We start from the raw sequence: 25,245 nt of genomic DNA, 5'->3' as shown, positions 1-25,245 counted from the left end.
TCTCTGGTATAATATCAATAAAGATTATAACAAACAAAAACACATTGCCATTGGCTAAATGGATCAAGTGAGTCACTTCTGTGGTGCTAAGAAATTCCTTAGAGAAACCTCAGGAAAATGTTGTATGAGTGGAAAATATTTGATTAGTGCCATTGGAATTGCCTCCACCAGAATTATTCTGTTATGTGACTGGAGAAACTCTGGAATCAAACTATTGAATCAGCACTTGAATTGAATTGCACTTCTTGTACACCAATGTTTTATTCTTGCACCTGTAATTGTTGTCTTTCACCAACTTCACTCATTGTAACTGCAAATAATTCATTTCATATTCTTGTTTCTTTAGTTTTGGCTCAGAATACGTAAAAAAGGAGCAACGCTTGCTTTCGACTAATGTCATTTGATGCTACTTCCCTGAACAGTGACAAACATCGATTCAATCCTGTGTTTTCTATTAAAGGATAAGTCTATCACAGAGTGGAATGATTGCCAAATTAATCTTATAATCTTTGCAAGTGCATTTTATTGGCAACGAAGAAATTGAAGTCAATCAGTTTTTCACAAATATAAGTTGATTGAGATGGAAAACATTGAAGAACAGTAGAGGATTTTACATAAGTACAGTTAAGCATTTCACGTATTCAAGACAGCACTGGATCAAATGATATCCACTGCGCATAAAGTTATGATTTGAGCTGATGGAAGACCAGTTGGAGAATATAGGAATGAAGCTGATTCTGATGCTGCTTATGAAGCTTGGATGAAACCAGCACAGCATTTTCTTTTTTGTAGTCATTTTTGACAGGAAACCTCTACACTGTTTCATTTCTTTTTCTTTTTTATTACATATGTAGCTTATGGCTGTCTGAGTGTTTCGAAGGATATCACGTAAAAATGTGAAGTTAATCAATCAAGAACTTTTCAAGATATTTTAAAATAACTTTTCCCCCTTATGTGTTAGTATAGATGTACAGGCATCCAAATATACTTATATAAAACCGAATTTCATTTCATTTTAGTATGACTAACATAATGTACAAGCACTTTTTACATCTAGTATAGGCTCAGGAATATGATTTCAAATGATATAAATTAATTTCATCTTACTACATGCTGATAAGACAGATAATTATCCAAACGTGACTTATCAGTTGAACGAAGCACATTAAAACTCTCAAAGATAAGCAGTATGTACTTAAGGCAGGAAGGGCAGATGAAATGCCAAGCAGTCATCATGGGTCACAAGCTGCTGTTGCTGTTTCTGTTAATAGGTCTTACCTGTGGTGAGTAAATTTAATATCAAAATATCAGTTTCTGTGTGTCGTCAACAAGAGGCATATGACAGTGTGATCGTTTAAGGGTTCGTTGTTATAAGAATGGACAATTAGAGTTGTAAAAGGAGCATGTCTGTGTGTGTGTGTGTGTGTGTGTGTGTGTGAAAGAGAGAGAAGAGACATCAAAGCAGGAACGATTAGTACAGTGCAGATTTAACTCTGGCAGAAGGTGGGAATGTGAGATTTTTACAACTACAAAAGATTTATATTGTAAGATGGAGTCATCGTTGACCTGATGATGAAAGCAACACATGAAGTCCAAAGAACCACGAGTCATATTCACTGATGAGGCTGTGCAGCAAGTGGTCTATTGGTCACTTCTCACAGCTTAGCATGTCTTCTGAGAAACTTGAAACCTTGCTGCAACACACCATTAAGACATGCTTGGTAAGGGCAATACTCTGTTATGTGTGGAACACTTCTCTGAGGTTGTTAGGCATTGATACATGAAATAAAGTGTCATTGAAATTGAACATACACCAATGTTCAACATATTAAAGGGACCATTACAAAAGGCAATGGCTGGTAAGGGAACCACTCTTCTGCATCATCTTGCACTGATTGGTCACAAGTGAAATGCTGACATTTTAGGTTTTTCTTTAAGGTATCAGATCTGTCATAATCACAAAATAAGAAATCGGGACTGTGAGGATAATGATCCAACATCTCCCATTGCAATGAATGCAGAGTGTCTAGTGTTGTATTGGCACTGTGCACTCTTGAAACAAACCCACACCTTGTGACAATTTGCTTGATCCCTATCTTTAATAATGCATTGAAGGCTCTGTAAAGTGTCACATTAGTGTATTATTTCTGATATCAGTAACTCCAGAATACTGTAGGACAGGCTGAACATGACCTTCTAGTCACAGCAGATGACAGGGCCTTTTTTGGCATAGGTGATATTGGATATCCCCATTCCTGATCCATCCTTTTTGCTACTGGTTGGAAATGGGGGCACCCTGTTCCATCCATAGGTATTTTCCTGTGTGCAAATCTTTCTGCTGTTTGCCAGAGACTCGACGTACCTACAAAACACACATTTCTAATACCCCAGTCCTTCATGCAACATCATGTAAATGAACGTCACATTAAATTTAAAAGAAAGATGAGATCACCACCCACAACTCAGCTGTACAGGGACCCAGCCTTACTGCCACACCCATGTACTATACTCGGATGAAGGCTATGGTGATGGGATATGAGAATGAGTATGGTTGTGAAATATACACTTATTTCTCACAAATTATTACACACCCAACTAACAACTGATTTACATTTGTTAATGGCAATGCACTGGTGATTGTGTGGCCACAGTATATGGTGCTAGCACTAATATTTGACACTTGTCACATGTCACAGGGCCCGAATACTGGTCCTAGAGGATGTACATTCCCCAGTGTTATGAGTGTACTGTCCTCGTTGCAGGCCTGTAGGAAAACTGCTGACCTGTAAGAGAATGACTTTTTGCTTGACTCACAGGGTGCGATGTCTTTCATGAACACGAGAAAAGACACGAATGGCACCAAATTACCATCCTGTGCACCTTGGTGGGGAGCTCACACTAAGCTCGATTTACATGGTTTATGGCTTATGGAATCAAACTAAGGAATCCATTCCACTTGCCCCACCGACTGCCACATTTTTTGGAAAAATGAGAAAACTACGCAAATGATGCTAAATTAAAGTCCTGGCATATTGATGGGGACCTCACAGTAGGCTCAACCCAGGTGGTCTGCCGCTTGCAGAATCAGACCAAGAAATTTGCTGTATTGATACAGTGGCTTAGTTCTCACTGCTTTATCTTTCCTGTGACCATGTGCACTACACCACTGCCAAGATTTTGCATAATGATAAAGGTGCACACTGCCGGATGCCAATCACTGCTTGCTTTGAGCTGGCTGTGCACTGCCATTCTGCCATTCATATATTGCATTTATGCATAAGTTTAATGAATCCAACAGAGACGCACAATAGAGACTTTAGTTATCAATAACATATTCCCCTCCACTATTTAAAACAGTCTGCCAGTGCTGGGGTAACTCTTTGATGCCACAACTGTAGAAATCACTTGCTTTGTGATGAAGAACTTGCCAAGCCATGTTGAGAGGGCATTTTCATCCAAAAAGTAAGTTTCTTGGACCTTGTTTGATAAAGACCCAAAAAGGTGAAAATCTGAGGATGTGACATCAGGTGAATTAGGTGGCTCTGGATTGACTTCCCTGTGCAATTCCTGTATATCATTTTTGTCAGTATATCAGAATGCAAGTGGGAGTTACTGTGGAGTAGCATCACTTCAGACAGTCTTCCTGGTCATTGTTCTAGGATTGCATCTGCAAGATTTCTCAGTTGTTGACAATAAATTCATAGTACACCATATTGTCACTGTTCCACCAGATACAAAACATTATCTTCCATGGATGTGCACAGGTCATTGTGCAAAGAGCTGTTTCTTTGTTTGGACTCAGCCAGCACTTTCTTTTCTTTATATGAGCATAAATACATAATTTCTCATCACCAGTGAAGGTGGAAGATAGGAACTGTTAGTGTTGTTCACAAGGCAATTAATGACGAGCAAGCAGAGAAGCAAATATGGCCACCCACTGATTCTTGTGATTTTGGCTGAGTGTATGCAGTACCTGTACACCCAATTTTTGAACCTTCCCCATTGCAAGCAGATGTTGAATGATGGTGGAATGATCACAATTCATCGCATCTGCTAGTTTTTTAGTACGCTGATATGGATTGTTGTGGATTAATGTGTTTAAAAGATCTTCATCAATCCCTGAAGGTGTTCCTAAATGTGGAAAATCACTTGTCAAAACAATTTTCCTTAAAATCAGAAAATCATTTTCTTGCCATGCTCTGTCTAATGCCCATTATCCCCAGAGAAAATGCAAATGCTTCTAGCGTCCTCCCCTCTACTGAGCTGAAACAGAAGAATATTTCAGAAATGTTACGATTTCTCCACTTAACATACAATTTCTAGCATCTACAGCTCCACCCACTGTCTCTAATGACAATACATAAACTCAAGTAGCATCAGTGAACTACAAGTAGGAAATGATAACCAATAAATAAACCCATAGCAAAAAAAAAAAAAAAAATAAAAAATAAAATAAATAAATAAATAAAAAACAACCGCTATGAACATATGAGTCAACCTAATATTTTTGCATTGCAGCTGCCATGAGTCATATCAATTGACAGTGGACAGTGCACATATAGTTCTTTTCTTTCATGTACTTGTCCATATAAGAATTTCTTGTCTCTTCATTCTGCCCTACTCTGTTTGAGGTTTATGCGGAAACATTAAGGGCAGTCAGTGATGACTAATTGCAGTCACTAAAAGCCTCAGTAAGAACTTCTCTAAACTGACACAGAGGTAGAAAACACTGTATATGCGAGATAGCAACTCAATGCCTCTGTATACATTTATTCCTTGTGGAGTTACTGTCAAGTGAAAATGCTATAAATATTAGGCACCAGATTAGAAACAATAGCTTCAAAACCTCTCTTTAAGATTCTTTTTACTTGCATTCAGTGATGTAGAAGCAAATTTCCCTTTCTGTTGTTTATGTAACAAAACTGAAACATCAAGCTTGACTATAAACTTGAAACTTCCATAAGCAACAATTTTTACATGGATATCAAATGTGGCTAAGCTTAATAGAGTAGTTAGTGGGAGGCATGGCTTTCATTGTGACCATCATGAGTCTAACAAAACTTCAGATGTGGAGAACTATGGATCATAATTATCCATATGCTTAAAAAACAAGGAAGTAGTATAGTCTAAACAGTTTATATTTAGTGGCCATGTTTATTTGTTATAGTGGTAGCAGACTCGAACTCATACTCAGAAATGGCATTTATATGGTACTCATCCCTTGACTATAAAATTATTCTGTGCTTTATTTATTGTTACTTGCATTGACTGCAAATAAAATAAAATATTATTCTGAAACAAACAACATTGTGAAATCAATAGATTTTTACTCATTAAATAGAGACAGCATTGAGCAGCAGATAGACACACTGAAAGTAGACTACTGATATTACTAAGCTATCAGTCAAAGTCCTTCAACTACAATTCCTATTCTATTCTATTCTATCCAGTAACATGCAGGTATTCAGCTTGGTAAGAAATCAAGTGGCCATTCATCCTGGAAAGCTGACAAAGTCAGATAAGGGGGAATATTCTGAAAAAAAGCTGTAAATTCTTCCATCCCAATGTGCTTCAGTTGCATGATCATCTACATCCATACTCTGCAAACCACTGTGAAGCACATGCAAAGTGTACTTCCCACATATTAGCTTTCCTTCCTGAGGTATTTTCATTCAGAGTGTAGGAAGAATGACTGTTTAAATGTCTCTGTGCCCACTGTCATTAGTCTAATCTTGTGTTCATGAGGCCTACAAGAGTGATCTGTGTGGGCTGCAGTATGTTCTTGAAACTTTGTAAGAAGCATTCGTTAGGTGGTTGATGTCTATCTCCAGTATCTGTAAATTCAGGTTTTCCTACATTTCTGTGACAATTTCTCATGAGTGAAACAAATGTGTGACCATTAGTGCTGCCATTCTGTGCATAAATTCAATTTCCCATGATAGTCCTATTTGGTGTGGGTCCCACAAACTTGAGCAATATTCTGAGATGGAACGCATGAGTGCTTTGAAATAATCTTCTTTGTTGACTCACTGTATCCTCACATTATTCCACCAATAAAAAAAAAGTCTGCCACATGCTTTACTTTTGATTGAACACTGTGATAATTCCATTTCACGTCACGACAAATTGATAATCCAGTTGTTTGTGTGAGTTATCTGATTAAAATTGTGGTTAATTGATATTGTAGTCATAAGATACAATGTGTTTGAATTTTGTGAAGTGCACATTTCACATTTCTGAGTATTTAAAGTAAATTTTTATACTACTTTGAAAATTCACCACGTTCTGACTTCATAAATTTTCAAATGTGAAAAAGAATTAACATCCTTGCCAATTAATACCCAAAAACAGACGGGAAACAAATTTTTGCCCACACTGCTGCAAGCTCAGTTTCCTTAACAGTTTTGTTTTAATGTATTAATTATGATTTATGATAATGATTGAAGCGGAAGAAATTAATTTAAAAAAGTTAATTCATTTCTTCTGCTTCAATCATCATTGTAGATAAAGAAGAAAAATTTTAATTCATTTCTTCTGCTTCAAACATTATTGTAGATAAGGAAGAAACTTGAATGTTTCAGGGAAAAATGTAATTATAAGATCTATAATTATGATTTGTTTCAGCACGTGAAGAGAGATGGGAATTAATTCCTGGAGGTGATGGAAAATTGCATTTGGTTGACCTGAATCGTGACACTGAACTTCTTGCTGTAAGTGACAGTGATGTGTCTTTCCGCCTTTACACACAGTAAGTAGGCATACACCTACAAACAAATGACTGTAAATGTTGCACTTGGTGCCATTACTTATGGGAATAGTTATATATTTTTGTTTCATCACAAGAAATTGTACAATGGTCATTTTGATATCCTGAAAAGCTATATTCAGTATATAAATAAAAGTGAAGATAGATGACCATTCATCTGTTACTGGCAGTAGCATGAAAAAAACCGAACTGGAGAATTTTATTAGATTTTAAGGTGCTACATTTTTTTCTGTTTTAAGTACTCACACTCAAACACATGTCCACAAACATCCAAATACCATGGTCCTAAGTGTGTGCTTGTCATCATTTTTATTTGTAGTTTTCATATAATGAAAATGAATTCACATTATCATAATACATTTCCAGAAAAAAATTGTACACCTCTTTAGAGGTTTCCAATTAATTCAAGATTTATTGTTGCAACAGTGAATATGGAATACATGAAATGATTACTTTTATAGATCAGTAGTAGAAGTGGTTCTGAGTGTGTGGTGTAGCCTCTACAGGCAGCAATGCAGGAACTGATCTGGCATCAAGTCTATCATACAGATGATGAATACTGTCCTGGGACACATTATGCCATGCCCACTCAACCTGTTCATATAGTTCTGTAAGAGTTGTTGGTTGACAAGTCACACGAATCACTTCTAATCCCATCATATCCCGCACATGCTTGATTGGAGAAGGTCAAAGATCGTGCTGGTCAGGGGAATTGTTGCACATTTTGGAGAGCACATGGAGTTTCCCCAGTGGTGTGTGGGTAAACACTATTCTATTGGAACAAGAACGGCAAAATAATGAGTTATAACAACATTCTGCATGTACGGAGTACTGCTAAACATACCTTCAGAAACATCAAAGGTGACCAAGAGTTGTTGCTTATCTCAGCCCAGACCATAAAGTCTGGGGTGAGGCCAGTGTGTTTCGGATGAATGCACTCTATGACACATCCCTCACCAGATCTACATTGTACGAGGAAATGACTGTAACCTGCATGCAGGTAGAATCTGTTTTCATCACTGAAGACCTTGGCATGCCATTCCATCTTCCGAGTGATCCTCTGATGACATTGCCCATATTCCGGAGAAATACCAACCGACTCTATTTTGTGCCTCCTTAAGTTGGCCATACCAGTAAAGACTGTAATTACCTATCAACGATTCTGAACTAGTGCCTTTTCATTTTGTTTCACTGAGCCCAAATATATGATTCTTCCTCTTCTTCATTATATTCAATATTTCCTCTGTCTTTCCTCTCATGCTTATCACATTAAGATATTCCATTCTCCATTTGTATTGTATTGTATTGTAACTGCTTTTACATCCAGACTGAGTGTTGTGTCTTCTATTAATATTTCTTATTACACTCCTTGGATTTGCATTACCTTCCAGAGAGTGATAACTCATTCCAAGCCCACAAGAAGTTGAGTTCCTTTTTTCATTTGCATTTCCGTGGATGGTTGAAAGTGATAGAAATAGCCACTCCTCATATGGTTTGTTAAGCCTAAGAAATCTGAGGATTTTCTGTTAGCATTAACTACTTTAGTATTTGAAGATCCCTCTTTGCCATGAAACTGTAGTTCCTTCCTGCAGTAACTCCCAAAATCAACCCTAGCAAATTGTAGTATACCCCACCGACAGTTTTTTGTAAGCTGAGTTCATAAATTTGATCAACATTATTTCGTTTGTATGCTTGGCTCTGCACTGTTATTTATTTCTACATAAAAAGTAGCTGGATTATTTTAACTGTTCAGATAAGTCTCTTGTTTTCTATCTGTGACAGTAAACTCAAATTTAACTGCTAGCATCATTCACTCAAAAATTTAAAAGTTTATTATATAAATATTAGAAAATTAAGGATCACATAGTTTGTCTGAATAAGTGCTATGTATGTCAGTAGACCAGCATAATTTGGCACTCATAGATTTCCAAAAATGCTCATTGAGGGGCATAGGGTCAGTTCAAGCTCCTGTAAGAGTTCGAAAGGGAAAGAGGAAGGTACTGTTTACACAGAAGCGGATTCAAGTCTCTCTCTGAATCTTGAATACCCTATACCTTGCAGTTTTATAAATTCAATTTTATCATCACAGTATACATGCCAGTAAGAAGACATTGTTGTTGTTTTTATGGTCTTCAGACCTGAGACTAGTTTGATGCAGCTCTCCATGCTACTCTATCCTGTGCAAGCTTCTGCATCTCCCAGTACCTACTGCAACCTACATTCTTCTGAATCTGCTTAGTAAATTCATTTCTTGGTCTCCCTCTACAATTTTCACCCTCCACACTGCCCTCCAATACTTAATTGGTGATCCCATGATGCCTCAGACATGTCCTACCAACCAAATCCTTCTTCTAGTCAAGTTGTGCCACAAACTCTTCTTCTCCCCAATCCTATTCAGTACTTCCTCATTAGTTATGTGATCTACCCATATAATCTCACCATTCTTCTGTAGCACCACATTTTGAAAAGTTCTATTCACTCCTTGTCCAAACCATTTATTGTCCATGTTTCACTTCCATACATGGCTACACTCCATACAAATACTTTCAGAAATGACTTCCTGACACTTAAATCTATACTCGATGTTAGCAAATTTCTCTTCTTCAGAAACACTTTCCTTGCCATTGCCAGTCTACATTTTATATCCTCTCTACTTTGACCATCATCAGTTATTTTGCTCCCCAAATAGCAAAACTCCTTTACTACTTTAAGTGTCTCGTTTCCTAATCTAAATCCCTCAGCATCATCCAATTTAATTCGGCTACATTCCATTATCCTCGTTTAGCTTTTGTTGATGTTCTTCTTAAATCCTCCTTTCAAGACGCTGTCCATTACGTGCAACTGCTCTTTCAAGTCCTTTGCTGTCTCTGACAGAATTACAATGTCATCGGTGAACCTCAAAGTTTTTATTTCTTCTCCGTGGATTTTAACACCTACCCTGAATTTTTCTTTTGTTTCCTTTACTTTTTTCTCAATATACAGATTGAATAACATTGGGGACAGTCTACAACCCTATCTCACTCCCTTCCCTTTCATGCCCCTCGACTCTTATAACTGCCATCTGGTTTATGTACAAATTGTAAATAGCCTTTTGCTCCCTGTATTTTACCCCTGCCACCTTCAGAATTTGAAAGAGCGTATTCCAGTCAACATTGTCAAAAGCTCTCTCTAAGTCTACAAATGCTAGAAACGTAGGTTTGCCTTTGTTTAATCTATTTTCTAAGATAAGTAATAGGGTCAATATTGCCTCATGTGTTCCAACATTTCTACGGAATCCAAACTGATCTTCCCCGAGGTCGGCTTTTACCAGTTTTTCCATTCGTCTGTAAAGAATTCGCATTAGTATTTTGCAGCTGTGACTTATTAAACTGATAGTTCTGTAATTTTCACATCTGTCAACACCTGCTTTCTTTGGGATTGGAATTATTATATTCTTCTTGAAGTCGGAGGGTATTTCGTCTGTCTCATACAACTTGCTCAGCAGATGGTAGAGCTTTGTCAGGACTGGCTCTCCCAAGGCTGTCAGTAATTCTAATGGAATGTTGTCTATTCCCGGGGCCTTGTTTCGGCTTAGGTCTTTCAGTGCTCTGTCAAACTCTTCACGCAGTATCATATCTCCCATTTCATCTTCATCTACATCCTCTGCCATTTCCATAATATTGTCCTCAAGTACATTGCACTTGTATAGACCCTCTATATACTCCTTCCACTCCTCTGCTTTCCCTTCTTTGCTTATAACTGGGTTTCCATCTGAGCTCTTCATATTCATACAAGTGATTCTCTTTTCTCCTAAGGTCTCTTTAATTTTCCTGTAGGCAATGTCTATCTTATCCCTTGGGAGATAAACCTCTACATACTTACATTTGTCCTCTAGCCATCCCTGCTTAGCCATTTTGCACCTCCTGTCGGTATCATTTTTGAGATGTTTGTATTCCTTTTTGCCTGCTTCATTTACTGCATTTTTATATTTTCTCCTTTCATGAATTAAATTCAGTATCTCTTCTGTTACCCATGGATTTCTACTAGCGCTTGTCTTTTTAACTACTTGTTCCTCTGCTGCCTTCACTATTTCATCCCTCAATGCTACCCATTCTTTATCTGCTGTATTTGTTTCCCCCATTCCTGTCAATTGATCCCTCATGCTCTTCCTGAAACTCTGTACAACCTCTGGTTCTTTTAGTTTATCCATGTCCCATCTCCTTAAATTCCCACCTTTTTGCAGTTTCTTCAGTTTTATTCTACAGTTCATAACCAGTAGATTGTGGTCAGAGTCCACATCTGCCCCCGGAAATGTCTTACAATTTAAAACCTGGTTCGTAAATCTTTGTCTTACCAATATATAATCTAACTGATACCTGCTAGTATCTCCAGGCTTCCTCCATGTATACAACCTTCTTTCATGATTCTTGAACCAAATGTTAGCTATGATTAAGTTATGCTGTGTGCAAAATTCTACCAGGCGACCTTCTCTTTCATTTCTTACTCCCAATCCATATTCACCTACTATGTTTCCTTCTCTCCCTTTCCCTACTATCAAATTCCAGTCACCCATGACTATTAAATTTTAATCTCCCTTCACTATCTGAATAATTTCTTTTATCTCATCATACATTCCATCAATTTCATTGTCATCTGCAGAGCTAGTTGGCATATAAACTTGTACTATTTTAGTAGGCATGGGCTTTGTGCCTATCTTGGCCACAATAATACATTCACTATACTGTTTGTAACAGCTTACGCATACTCCTATTTCTTTATTTATTATTAAACCTACTCCTGCATTACCCCTATTTGATTTTGTTTTATAATGCTGTATTCACCTGACCAAAAGTCTTGTTCCTCCTGCCACTGAATTTGACTAATTCCCACTACATCTAACTTTAACTTATCCATTTCCCTTTTTAAATTTTCTAACCTGCCTGCCTGATTAAGAGCTCTGACATTCCACACTCCTATCCGTAGAATGCCAGTTTTCTTTCTTCTGATAACGATATCCTCTTGAGTAGTCCCTGCCCGGAGATCCGAATGGGGGACTATTTTACCTCCGGAATATTTTGCCTAAGAAGACACCATCATCTCTTAACCATACAGTAAAGCTGCATGCCCTCGGGAAAAATTATGGATGTAGTTTCCCCTTGCTTTCAGCCGTTTGCAGTACCAGCACAGCAAGGCCGTTTTGGTTAGTGTTACAAGGCCAGATCAGTCAATCATCCAGACTGTTACCCCTGCAACTACTGAAAAGGCTGCCGCCCCTCTTCAGGGACCACACATTTGTCTGGGCTCTCAACAGATAGCCCTCCACTTGGGTTACACCTACGGTACAGCTATCTGTATCGCTGAGGCAAGTAAGCCTCCCCACCAATGGCAAGGTACATGGTTCATGGTGGGGAGGAAGACATAGCCCAAAAAATATAAAGTAATTAGATGCTGGAGACTCAGAGTATCAGGGAATTTTAGCACAATTTATTACAATATATTATTGATGAAGATAATATGGAATCATTTATTGCCCAAATTTGGACTGTTCAGATTTATCAAATTCTGATCAATGATGGAGGCTCTAGCCAGACAGCCATTAACACTCTACTTAACAGCTTACAGAATGTTGTTAGTTCCTGGCCAAATAGGTAGTGGTATAAAAATACATCCACATAAATGAGTTTGAAGTAATGAAATTAAACTATTTATAAAATTAATGTAAATTATGAAATAGTCTTTCAGTAGAAACAAAAACAACTAATATCTGTGGAAAATGACAAATTATCTAGTCCGCCTATGTCACCTAAAATACTGCATGCTGTTTCAAAAGGTAGCATTCATTTAAATTGTCATTACCATCTGTGCTGAGTTCTGCCTCCTGGGGATGGGTACTGGCTAGTCCATCTGCCTCTTTGTAAAATTTTCACAGAATACTCTTGCAAATTCTATGCTATTATACTGCAGAGTAAGTGTCACTACTGTGAGCAACAGCACTCTGTTCTCAAGATTTCAGGCATTTGTACTGAACGGGCAACACAATGAGCAGATGGAATTCAATTGTGATTGTATGAATATTTCTCATGATTGATAAGGGTGCTCAAGTGCCATTTATAAAGTTATTGTGTGATTGCCTGTCTTTTCTTGAATAATAAGCAACAGAGGCTCCGTTTAAGAACCCTGGACACAGGAATAAACCTATTCACCAAATAAGGAGATATAAAGTAATATATGCCTTATACTTCGTTCCGTACTCTTTGTAGATTACTAGCTGAAAAACTCTATCTTGTCTGCGTATTTATTTATTCCAATCTTCTATTAGTATTTCCAACTCCATCCTCCTTCTTCCTCTCTCTGTTATCTCCTCCTTCCTCTCATCTGCAGCTCATGGTCTAGTGGCTAGCATTGCTGCCTCTGGATCATGGTGTCCCAGATTCAATTCCCAGCTGTGTTGGGGATTTTCTCTGCCTGGGGACTTGGTGTTTGTGTTGTCCTCATCATTTCATCATTATCATTTGTGACAGTGGCAAGATTGGACTGTGTAAAAATTGGACTGTGTAAAAACTGGTACTCTGTACGGGCACTGATGACCGCTCAGTTGAGTGCCCCACAAACCAAACATCACCATCATCATCATCCTTCCTCTCTTTATCCACCTCCTCCTTCCCCCCTCTCACTCTCTCTCTCTCTCTCTCTATCTCTCTCTCTCTCTCTCTCTCTCTCTCTCTCTCTCCATGTCCCCTGTCTCTACCCATCTCTTCCCCCCCCCCCCCCCCCCTCTCTCTCTGCCCTTAGCCTCCTCCGCTATGTCTGTCCTCCTTCTCCTAACCTCACTCTGTCCATCTTCTGCCTCCCCTCTCAAGTAAGTATAATGTGTACCAAGTTTTGCTGAAATTTACTCAGAAGCTTAGGAGGAATTGTTGAACATATGCGTTCGTGACATTTGGGGGAAGTCAAATGAAAACTGAAAACTGACCAAAAAGGAACTATGGAACAATTCCATTCAAAAGTAATCATCACATACTTTAAGTCATTTATCCCACTGGGAGATGAGATGATCAATTCTGTTGATGATGGATCCACAAATGCACTCTCTCTTGCACTTTCTCATCCGACTGAAACCAACATCCATGCATGTCTTTCTTTTTTGAGCTCACCACAGATGTGAAAATCACATGGTGAAAGATCCAGGGCATGTTGAGGTGTTTCCCAATCAAATTGCCTTGGTCTGATTTGCAGTGTGTAAGCAGGGGTTATCATGCTACGAGATGATTTCATCCGACAGCATTTGGACAGCCCAAGAGCAAATGACAAAGACAACAGTGTAAACACCTCACATCTTCCCCACAAAAGGAATCCTAAGCTATTCACAAAAGTTCCAGAATGATCATGATGACCTTCTTCTTCAACTCCAATGTCCTCAAGCATTTATTATAATTAATGTGCAGCACTATGAGAACACTTTACAGAAACTGAGATGTGTCAAAGTCAAAACACCCAGGAATCTTGCCAGATGGAATCATCCTGTTGCATGATAACACGCCCTCAGACCACCAATCAGACGAAGGCTATGCTTCAGCAGTTTGGTTGGAAAACACTGCAGCATTCTCTGTACAGCCCGGATCTTTCACCAAGTGGTTTTCACATCTTTGGTGATCTGAAGAAAGACTTGCATGAACATCCGTTTCAGTCAGATGAAGAAGTACAAGAATGGGTACTGTTGTGGATCCATCAGTGGCCAGCCGCATTCTGCAAACCATGAATTGATCGTCTCGTCTCCCATTGGGATAATTGTCTTAATGAATGTGGTGATTACTTTTGAATAGAACTGTTCTATGTTTCTGTTGTGGCAGGTTTTCCATTTACATTTGTCTACCCCATATATATTACACACTCATATGCCTGATTCTATGCAGAAGTACTCGGGTCAACTGAATACAGGAAATAAACACCAGAAAGTCAGTTTCAAAAATTTTTTCTCCACCATTCCTTATCCACAGACCTGTTTCTCGTGGTAGAGGGGACTCTTATTCTCACAGTATTTTTATACAAGTAACAAGTCATTTACCCAAGGGCAGTATTTAGGGAGTGTGACACCCATGTGCTGTAATTTATTTTACACCCCCCCACCCCCCTTCCTAAAGTTCAGCATTGCTATTCATTTACGAACTACCTTGCAGTAACACTCTGCAATTATTGACATGAATTTTAAATTTATCGAAGTATTTAAATAACATATAATACAAAGCACATGTGCAAGTTCAGTACTCAAATACAGTAAAATAAATACTGTAGTTCAATAGCCGCTATTACTGAAAAACTGCCACAGAAACATCAAACTTGCACACAACATATGGTTTAAAAAAAAAAAAAAAAAAACTACCCTATGCCAAAATTAGCTCACTTAAATGTGATATTTAATCAGTCCAACATACTTGTTACAATCCCATTCAACTAACCTGTTCCAAAATGCAGTGAACTTAAATAAATGAATTACATGCTTTAATTTTAATCTGAGAACCATGTGGAATGATGTTGTGTTGTGTGTGACACCATCCTAACCACAAATGGATGAAGAATTCTTGAGGGTATTTTTGTTCTGTCATTGCAACTGCAAAAGTGCTTGATTTTTTTCACCAGGCTCATTTTGCTTTATTGAGGTAAAGCATCATCAGTGGTCTGTAATTAAGTTAATTACATTTTGATTTGCTTTTAGATCGAAAGATGAATTGTACAGTGTGCTACATGCGAGATCTTGTAGGATACACAGTTATGTGGGGAGCTATGTCTTACTGTAGCCTACAAGATTAATGCGCGTTTACATAGAAGATGTTATACAGGTGGTCTCATAGTAAAACACAAGTTTAATGGCAGGTAGAAATGTTTGTCAACATTTTACCAGTAAATTACTGAATGCTAATGCAATGGACATTAAAATTATACTTAAAAAATAATTTTTTGATAACAACATTCTGCCACCCCCAAAATTTTGCCACCCTGTGTACTTCCACATGTTTGCACATGACTAAATATGACCCTGCTTGTACCTAACAGCTTTGGCTGAAATTGCTCCAGGTGTTCCTAAGATATTCATGAATGTCACACATTTTCATTTTTATCCCTGTGTTATGTAGGTAGGTCTTAAACCCACAGTGCTGCGTTCTAGATAGTAAGTACTGGTAAATGCTTGATTCTTTAAATAATCAAATCCCCTTGTATAAAACAGTCTCAGATTACTGATTACATTGAAAATGAGTTACCTTTTTAAATATATGATGTTACGTGAGAAAAGTTTAGGAAATGTTTGAAATTATGTTTAAAGCGTGTTGGGAATCACTAAGTGCTCTTATTATCAAGCACTGGATTTGCATTCTGTTTTAAGAAAACCTAGTTTTTCATGCATCTTACTGTTTATGATGTTATATCTCCTCAACTATGTGATGTACAATGATTCAGTCATATATGTGGACATTGTCTGTAAAATGTGTATTGAATGGAATTATTAGTTAAGGAGTAATACTTTTAATACATCAGCCCTGATGTAGTATTTTCTTCTCAGATACTGGCTGGATATTTGCACACAGTGTGTTTCACTTATTTCCCAGCTCCGTTCCCACCTATTTGAGAGGCAGGTCAATCTTACCCCCCAGAGTGCTGCTTTTTAGATGGCAAGTAATAAGTGTACCAAGTTTGGTTGAAATGAATCCAGTTGTTGAGAAGGAGATATAGAACATAGATTTTTATAATATATGAGACCTAAATATTTAGCTAGTATGTAAACAGCTTGTCAGAAGTCTAATTATTGGTGACAATTAGGGTATTATTATTAGTGTCTGGAACTAAAAAATTCCAGGCACATCAACCCTAATGTAGTATTTACTTTTTTACACATCTTAACGTTTATGACCTCAAATCTCCTGAACTATGTGTTGTACAATGACATAATTTTGCAGGTAAATTCAGTGGTACATCTGAATAGTGCCTGCAAAGTGTGCTGTGAATGGGGTTAGTAGTAAAGAAGTAATAAATTAAAACATCGTGCCTGATGCAGTAGTATTACTGCAAGAAGTAAAGAAGTAATAAATTAAAACATTGTGCCTGATGCAGCAGTATTACTGAAAGAACAGCAAAAATATATTAAGTGATAAACTTTTTTCCTTCAATCATTTTGAGGGGGTGTCAGTGAGAAAAAGTTTTGTGAAAGGTTGAAATTATGTGTGAAGTTGCTAAGTGCTCTCATTCTCAGATACTGGATGAATATGTGTTGGATATTTGCACACAGTGTGTTTTACTTATTTCCCAGCCCTATTCCCACCTATTTGAGAGGCAGGTCAATCTTACCCCCAGAGCGCTGCTTTTTAGATGGCAAGTAATAGGTGTACCAAGTTTAGTTGAAATGAATCCAGTTGTTGAGAAGGAGATATGGAACATATATTTTTATAATATATGAGACCTAAATATTTAGCTAGTATGTAAACAGCTTGTGAGAAGTCTAATTATTGGTGACAATTAGGGTATTATTATTAGTGGCTGGAACTAAAAAATTCTAGACACAGTGTCGCCCTAACCGCCGTCTGCTTCACGTCTGCTGTGCAGCGAGCTACCTTAATTTAAGTATTATCTGTATTTTTCTTACTTGTCACTTCTTCTTCTGCGTGTTTTTGCTTTTAGGAAGCTTTAATAGTCGAGTGCTATTAAGTGTTCCATAGATCTCGTGTTTGTTTTAAATACAGTCAGAGAGAGTCCCTTTAGTCAGCCATAGTGCCAGTAGTGTCAGTGTCACCCTAACCGCCGTCTGCTTCACGTCTTCTGTGCAGCGAGCTACCTTAATTTAAGTATTATCTGTATTTTTCTTACTTGTCACTTCTTCTTCTGCGTGTTTTTGCTTTTAGGAAGCTTTAATAGTAGAGTGCTATTAAGTGTTCCATAGATCTCGTGTTTGTTTTGAATACAGTCAGAGAGTCCCTTTAGTCAGCCATAGTGCTAGTAGTGCTAGTGTTTGTTTTCAATACCGTCCAGAGACAGGTAGTGCTATTTTCCTTGTTTCTACAAGAAGTGGTTAGCAATCACAGTTTAGTCAATAATCAACCGCCTTTAGTGAATTAGCAGTCTAGTTAAAAGCTGACTAACACTCTATAGTAAATTGATTTCTTAGGATGGCTAGGATGTGTTGCTGCTGTGTACGGACGCAGGAGGAGCTGGCCACTCTTCGCGAACAGCTGAGCGTGTTGATGGCCGTGGTCAGCCGTCTTCAGGCTGCTGCCTCGGAGTGTAGCGGCAGTGGGGAGTCTGGTGCGTCGCATGGTGCACCCCTGGTGTTAGATGCTTCACCCACTGTCCCTGCTGTCGAGACATCTTCGCGGGTACCGGGCGCAGTTGGGCCACCCTCTCCCCAAGGGGAGTGGCGGGTTCAGCGGCGTTCGCGGCGCACGAGGCGGAGGGTCAATGTGGAGGCTGGCCGTGTGGCATCGCCCGCTCTGCCTGTGAGTGGACATGTGGCTGCTCCTTCAGCAAGGTCCGAGCAGGCACACGGGGGGAGGGGTTTATTAGTTATTGGGAGCTCCAACGTTAGGCGGGTGATGGAGCCCCTTAGGGAAATAGCGGAAAGGTCGGGGAAGAAGGCCAGTGTTCACTCTGTCTGCTTGCCGGGGGGTCTCATCCGAGATGTGGAGGAGGCCCTACCGGCGGCGATAGAGAGCACTGGGTGCACCCGACTGCAAATTGTTGCTCATGTCGGCACCAATGACTCTTGCCGTCTGGGTTCAGAGGTCATCCTCAGTTCGTACAGGCGGTTGGCGGAGTTGGTGAAGGTGGAAAGCCTCGCTCGCGGGGTGGAATCAGAGCTAACTACTTGTAGTATCGTTCCGAGAACCGATCGCGGTCCTCTGGTTTGGAGCCGAGTGGAAGGCTTAAACCAGAGGCTCAGACGATTCTGCGGAGAGCTGGGGTGCAAATTTCTCGACCTCCGCTATCGGGTGGAGAAATGTAGGTCCCCCTGAATAGGTCAGGCGTGCACTACACGCCGGAAGCGGCTACGAGGGTAGCGGAGTACGTGTGGAGTGCACATGGGGTTTTTTTAGGTTAGAGAATTCCCTCCCTAGGCCCGACAAGACGCCTCCTGAGACGCGGCAAGGCAGGAGTAGGCAAAATGCAGCAAGTAATAACAATATTAATGTGCTAATAGTAAACTGCAGGAGCGTCTATAGAAAGGTCCCAGAACTGCTCTCATTAATAAACGGTCACAACGCCCATATAGTACTAGGAACAGAAAGTTGGCTGAAACCAGACGTAAACAGTAATGAAATCCTAAACTCTGATTGGAATGTATACCGCAGAGATAGGCTGGACAGTGAAGGGGGAGGCGTGTTTATAGCGATAAGAAGTGCAATAGTATCGAAGGAAATTGACGGAGATTCGAATTGTGAAATGATTTGGGTGAAGGTCACGGTTAAAGCAGGCTCAGACATGGTAATTGGATGTCTCTATAGGCCCCCGGGCTCAGCAGCTGTTGTGGCTCAGCACCTGAAGAATAATTTGGAAAATATTTCGAGTAGATTTCCCCACCATGTTATAGTTCTGGGTGGAGATTTTAATTTGCCGGATATAGACTGGGAGACTCAAACGTTCATAACGGGTGGCAGGGACAAAGAATCCAGTGAAATATTTTTAAGTGCTTTATCTGAAAACTACCTTGAGCAGTTAAACAGAAAACCGACTCGTGGCGATAATATATTAGACCTTCTGGTGACAAACAGACCCGAACTATTTGAATCAGTTAATGCAGAACAGGGAATCAGCGATCATAAAGCGGTTACTGCGTCGATGATTTCAGCCGTAAATAGAAATATTAAAAAAGGTAGGAAGATTTTTCTGTTTAGCAAAAGTGACAAAAAGCAGATTACAGAGTACCTGATGGCTCAACACAAAAGTTTTGTCTCAAGTGCAGATAGTGTTGAGGATCAGTGGACAAAGTTCAAAACCATGGTACAATATGCGTTAGATGAGTATGTGCCAAGCAAGATCGTAAGAGATGGAAAAGAGCCACCGTGGTACAACAACCGAGTTAGAAAACTGCTGCGGAAGCAAAGGGAACTTCACAGCAAACATAAACATAGCCAAAGCGTTGCAGACAAACAAAAATTACGCGAAGCGAAATGTAGTGTGAGGAGGGCTATGCGAGAGGCTTTCAATGAATTCGAAAGTAAAGTTCTATGTACTGACTTGGCAGAAAATCCTAAGAAATTTTGGTCCTATGTAAAAGCGGTAGGTGGATCAAAACAAAATGTCCAGACACTCTGTGACCAAAATGGTACTGAAACAGAGGATGACAGACTAAAGGCCGAATTACTAAATGTCTTCTTCCAAAGCTGTTTCACAGAGGAAGACTGCACTGTGCTTCCTTCTCTAGATTGTCGCACAGTTGACAAAATGGTAGATATCGAAGTAGACGACAGAGGGATAGAGAAACAATTAAAATCGCTCAAAAGAGGAAAGGCCGCTGGTCCTGATGGGATACCAGTTCGATTTTACACAGAGTACGCGAAGGAACTTGCCCCCCTTCTTGCAGCGGTGTACCGTAGGTCTCTAGAAGAGCGAAGCGTTCCAAAGGATTGGAAAAGGGCACAGGTCATCCCCGTTCTCAAGAAGGGGCGTCGAACAGATGTGCAGAACTATAGACCTATATCTCTAACGTCGATCAGTTGTAGAATTTTGGAACACGTATTATGTTCGAGTATAATGTCTTTTCTGGAGACTAGAAATCTACTCTGTAGGAATCAGCATGGGTTTCGAAAAAGACGATCGTGTGAAACCCAGCTCCCGCTATTCGTCCACGAGACTCAGAGGGCCTTAGACACGGGTTCACAGGTAGATGCTGTGTTTCTTGACTTCCGCAAGGCGTTTGACACAGTTCCCCACAGTCGTTTAATGAACAAAGTAAGAGCATACGGACTATCAGATCAATTGTGTGATTGGATTGAGGAGTTCCTAGATAACAGAATGCAGCACGTCATTCTCAATGGAGAGAAGTCTTCCGAAGTAAGAGTGATTTCAGGTGTGCCGCAGGGGAGTGTCATAGGACCGTTGCTATTCACAATATACATAAATGACCTGGTGGATGACATCAGAAGTTCACTGAGGCTTTTTGCAGATGATGCTGTGGTGTATCGAGAGGTTGCAACAATGGAAAATTGTACTGAAATGCAGGAGGATCTGCAGCGAATTGACGCATGGTGCACGGAATGGCAATTGAATCTCAATGTAGCGAAGTGTAATGTGATGCGAATACATAGAAAGATAGGTCCCTTATCATTTAGCTACAAAATAGCAGGTCAGCAACTGGAAGCAGTTAATTCCATAAATTATCTGGGAGTACGCATTAGGAGTGATTTAAAATGGAATGATCATATAAAGTTGATCGTCGGTAAAGCAGATGCCAGACTGAGATTCATTGGAAGAATCCTAAGGAAATGCAATCCGACAACAAAAGATGTAGGTTACAGTACGCTTGTTCGCCCAATGCTTGAATACTGCTCAGAAGTGTGGGATCCGCACCAGGTAGGGTTGATAGAAGAGATAGAGAAGATCCAACGGAGAGCAGCGCGCTTCGTTACAGGATCATTTAGTAATTGCGAAAGCGTTACGGAGATGATAGATAAACTCCAGTGGAAGACTCTGCAGGAGAGACGCTCAGTAGCTCGGTACGGGCTTTTGTTAAAGTTTCGAGAACATACCTTCACCGAAGAGTCAAGCAGTATATTGCTCCCTCCTACGTATATCTCGCGAAGAGACCATGAGGATAAAATCAGAGAGATTAGAGCCCACACAGAAGCATACCGACAATCCTTCTTTCCACGTACAATACGAGACTGGAATAGAAGGGAGAACCGATAGAGGTACTCAGGGTACCCTCCGCCACACACCGTCAGGTGGCTTGCGAATTACGGATGTAGATGTAGATGTAGATGTAGATTTGTAGCTAAACAGGTATACTATGGACAGCTTAACCAGTTAACATTAGAAGAGCAGCATTTTATTTGAAGTTGGTAACTCTTCCATCTCTAGAATAAGTCACTCATGTAATGCCATTTTTGCTAAGTGATAGCAAATCCAGGAACATATGATTTTAGTCTCATAAACAATACTAATGTTGAAACTTCTTGGCAGATTAAAACTGGGTGCTAGACCGAGACTCAATCTTGGGACCTTTGCCATATGCAGGCAAGTGCTCTACCGTATGAGCTACCCAAGCACAACTCATGCCCTGTTTTCACAGCTTTACTTCCACCAGTACCTCATCTCCTACCTTCCAAACTTCACAGAACCTCTCCGACAAAACTGGAAGAAAGGATATTGCAAAGACATGGCTTTGCCATAGCCTAGGAGATGTTTCCAGAATGCCTGCATAAGGCAAAGGCCCTGTTTTTGAGTCTCCATCTGGCACACATTTTTAATCTGCCAGGAAGTTTCATAACAGCACACACTCCACTACAGATTGAAAATTTAATTCTGGAATACTAATTTAATGTAGTAATAAACATTGATGGGTGATTTGGTTAAAGTAAGTCAGTTACAAATGTTTTCTTACTGTATTACTAACTCCTCCCATATAGATGGTGAGTGTCGTTCATGATAAACTTTATGGAATTCTCAGTTTTTTATGCTATATTTGTTTTGAGATTAGTCTCCTTAATTTAGTCTTTCCTGTTTTCATGGATTATTTGAAGTATAAGTTTATGCAATTCTACAATTGAAAAATTGACAGATAAATAAATTTTATTTTCTTCATTTATGCATCCAAACAACACTTACAGGTTTCTTCAGTATCATATAAGATAATGCATTACTGATATTCATTTCATGAAGGTCAAACCCAACAAGTCCCCAGTATGTGACGATTGGAGATGCCTCTTCTCTTGGTTCCTTCAGTGCTTCACGTCCCACAAGATTTGCAATTCATGGGTGGCTAGCTAGTGAGGACAACTTAGTGGCAATACGTAATGGTAAGTAGTATTTTTAAGCAGAATCAGATAAACATAGAAAAGTGCTTCTTGTTATCAATTGGCACAAGATGTGCACAAAAACAAAAGCTGGCTGTGATGCTAGTGTAAATGTCCAACGGGTATATGGATATACATAGTATCAGTTAAAACATTTTTAATTTTTTCATCTGACAGCCCTATGACAATTTCAAATGAGAGTCCATTTAATGATAATCATAAAAGGTAGGAAAATATATTTATTTAAATGCCAGAAACAATTATGTAAAATGAGCCCATTGAATTTTAAGTAACCAAATTTTTATTTAACATTATTTAATATTCTTAATTTGTGTATGATTAAGAGACGTGATACAATAATTCTATCTCCCTACTGCCAAAAGTCATATTAGTGTTGGAAATGCAATCAATATGAAGCTCAGAGATGACTGTGCACTTTCATGATATATGAGCAATGTACTGATATTGTTGGCCTGAAAAAATCAGGATGTTTCAAGCAATTGCATGAGTACAGATATATTTTGAATTGAACAAACTGTAGAAAATCCTACATTTTTTGTAGATAGCTTCAACATATAGTTGGCTGGGGCTTGCTTGTCACTGTGCGACTCAATCTGCCATCCTGAAATATAACAGGGATGCATAAAAATGTTTAATATAACTCAAGCATCCTTTTCTTCTATGTAAAATAATCTGGCAATGGTTTGTGCATGTGACAAAAATATAGTTGTACCATGATTACAGAGTCTATACTAAGTTGTAGGTTCCCTAACTGGCTGGCTAAATCAGCTTAAAAATCAGAGGAGGACAAGGGCATAACACCTCCAGTAGGACCATACCTAATATAACACTGTTGGTCTTATACAGGCTGTTGGCAACTTCCATTTTTATTCTGTCTTATTCATTAATTAAGAAATACAATCACTCTAGGCTCTGTGAAATTTGCATGGCAGGACAAAAGTAAAATCAACAGTGAAATATCTCTGATCTTATACATGACAGCAGATTACAGAAAAATGGGCATTCCACTTCTATTTCAGACAAATATTACAGCACCTTTTGGTGGTTCCATCATGCTGTTTTTCAAATTTCTGACATTTTTCAGTCAATGATCACACATTTATGCCATGAATACTACACTGGAGATATTACCTTCCAGCAGAAGCAGAATAGTGGTCAACCAAGATTATTTAATGACTGTGAACAGTAATTTCTAGAAAAGATTATTATTATCAACAGACAATAAACATCTGGCAATAGAAGTAAAAAATTAATGCAGGAGCTACAAGATATGTAAAAAAATAATGGCTGACAGCCATGAAAGATAACAAAACATTCATGTCAAAGTTGGTTGGGAGATACTTGCATATAAATGTTCTACTCATTTTCTTAACTTGTTATCCTTACCGTCTAAGCCATTCGATACCAGGGAATGAGCTTTTTCTATACCTTCTAAATAAAATAATGATGCCTAGGATTTCAGTTGTATGAGAATTGAAATTTTTAACATTTCGGTCTTTTCAGAAACATGAGAAATAAACTGCTACTTCCTACCGTCCATGCTAAATGGCCCAACTTAGTTTTGAAAACATTTGACAGTATATTGAGGTGAAAAGTTATGAGATACCTCCTAATATCATGTCGAATATCCTTTAGCCTCACAGTGCACCAATTTGACATGGCAAGAACTCAACAAGTCGCTGGAAGTCCCCTGCAGAAATATTGAGCCAAGCTATCTCTATAGCCATTCGTAATTGCGCAAGTGTTGACGGTGCAGGAAGTTGTGCATGAACCGACCTCTCAATTATGCCCCATAAATGTTTGAAGGGATTCATGCTGGGTGGTCTGGGTGGCCAAATCATTCACTCAAATTGTCCAGATTGTTCTTCCAACCAGTGGCAAACAATTGTGGCCCAATGACATGACATTATTGTTTGGGAACATGAAGTCCACGAATGGCTGCAAATAGTCTTCAAGTAGCTGAGCATAATCATTTCTAGTCAATGATTGGTTCAGCTGGACCAGAGGTCTCAGAGCATTCCATGTAAACACATCCCACACCATTAAGGAGCAACTGCCAGCTTGCACAGTGCCTCATTGACAACTCGGGCCCATGGCTTCGTGGGGTCTGGACCACATTCAAACCCTGCCATCAGCTCTTACCAAATGAAATTGGGACTCAACTGATCAGGCCACAGTTTACCAGTTGTCTTGGGTACAGTTGATATTGCCACAATGCAAGGAGAGGTGCTGCAGGTGATATTGTGTCTGCCGTCTGCTAGCATAGCCCATTAATGCGAATTTTGCCACATTGTCCTAACAGATACATTTGTTGTATGTCCCAAATTGGTTTCTGCAGATATTTCACTCAGTGTTGCATGTCTGTTAGCGCTGACAACTTTATGCAAAAACCACTATTCTCGGTCATTAAGTGAAGGCTTTTGGCCACTGAGTTGTCCGTGGTGAGAGGTAATGCCTGAAATTTGATATTCTCACCAAATTTTT

The 25,245-nt window shown here is 39.1% G+C and overlaps 1 protein-coding gene across 1 annotated transcript in view; it reads left to right on the top strand.

Moving 5' to 3' along the window:
- Positions 1 to 1,197: 1,197 nt before the first annotated feature.
- LOC126277980 (pancreatic triacylglycerol lipase-like) overlaps positions 1,198 to 25,245 on the top strand; it is a 42,897-nt gene continuing 18,849 nt past the window's right edge. Inside the window, exons 1-3 of the mRNA XM_049977642.1 lie at positions 1,198 to 1,283; positions 6,625 to 6,748; positions 22,607 to 22,743. Coding sequence (XP_049833599.1) covers positions 1,214 to 1,283; positions 6,625 to 6,748; positions 22,607 to 22,743 — 331 coding nt within the window. The 5' untranslated portion in view covers positions 1,198 to 1,213. The remainder of the gene's footprint in view (positions 1,284 to 6,624; positions 6,749 to 22,606; positions 22,744 to 25,245) is intronic.

The sequence above is a fragment of the Schistocerca gregaria genome, chromosome 6 (genome assembly GCF_023897955.1).
Source record: "Schistocerca gregaria isolate iqSchGreg1 chromosome 6, iqSchGreg1.2, whole genome shotgun sequence".
Lineage (NCBI taxonomy): Eukaryota > Metazoa > Arthropoda > Insecta > Orthoptera > Acrididae > Schistocerca > Schistocerca gregaria.
Note: the sequence above shows the minus strand (reverse complement) of the source record. Positions and strands in the feature narration are given on the sequence as shown.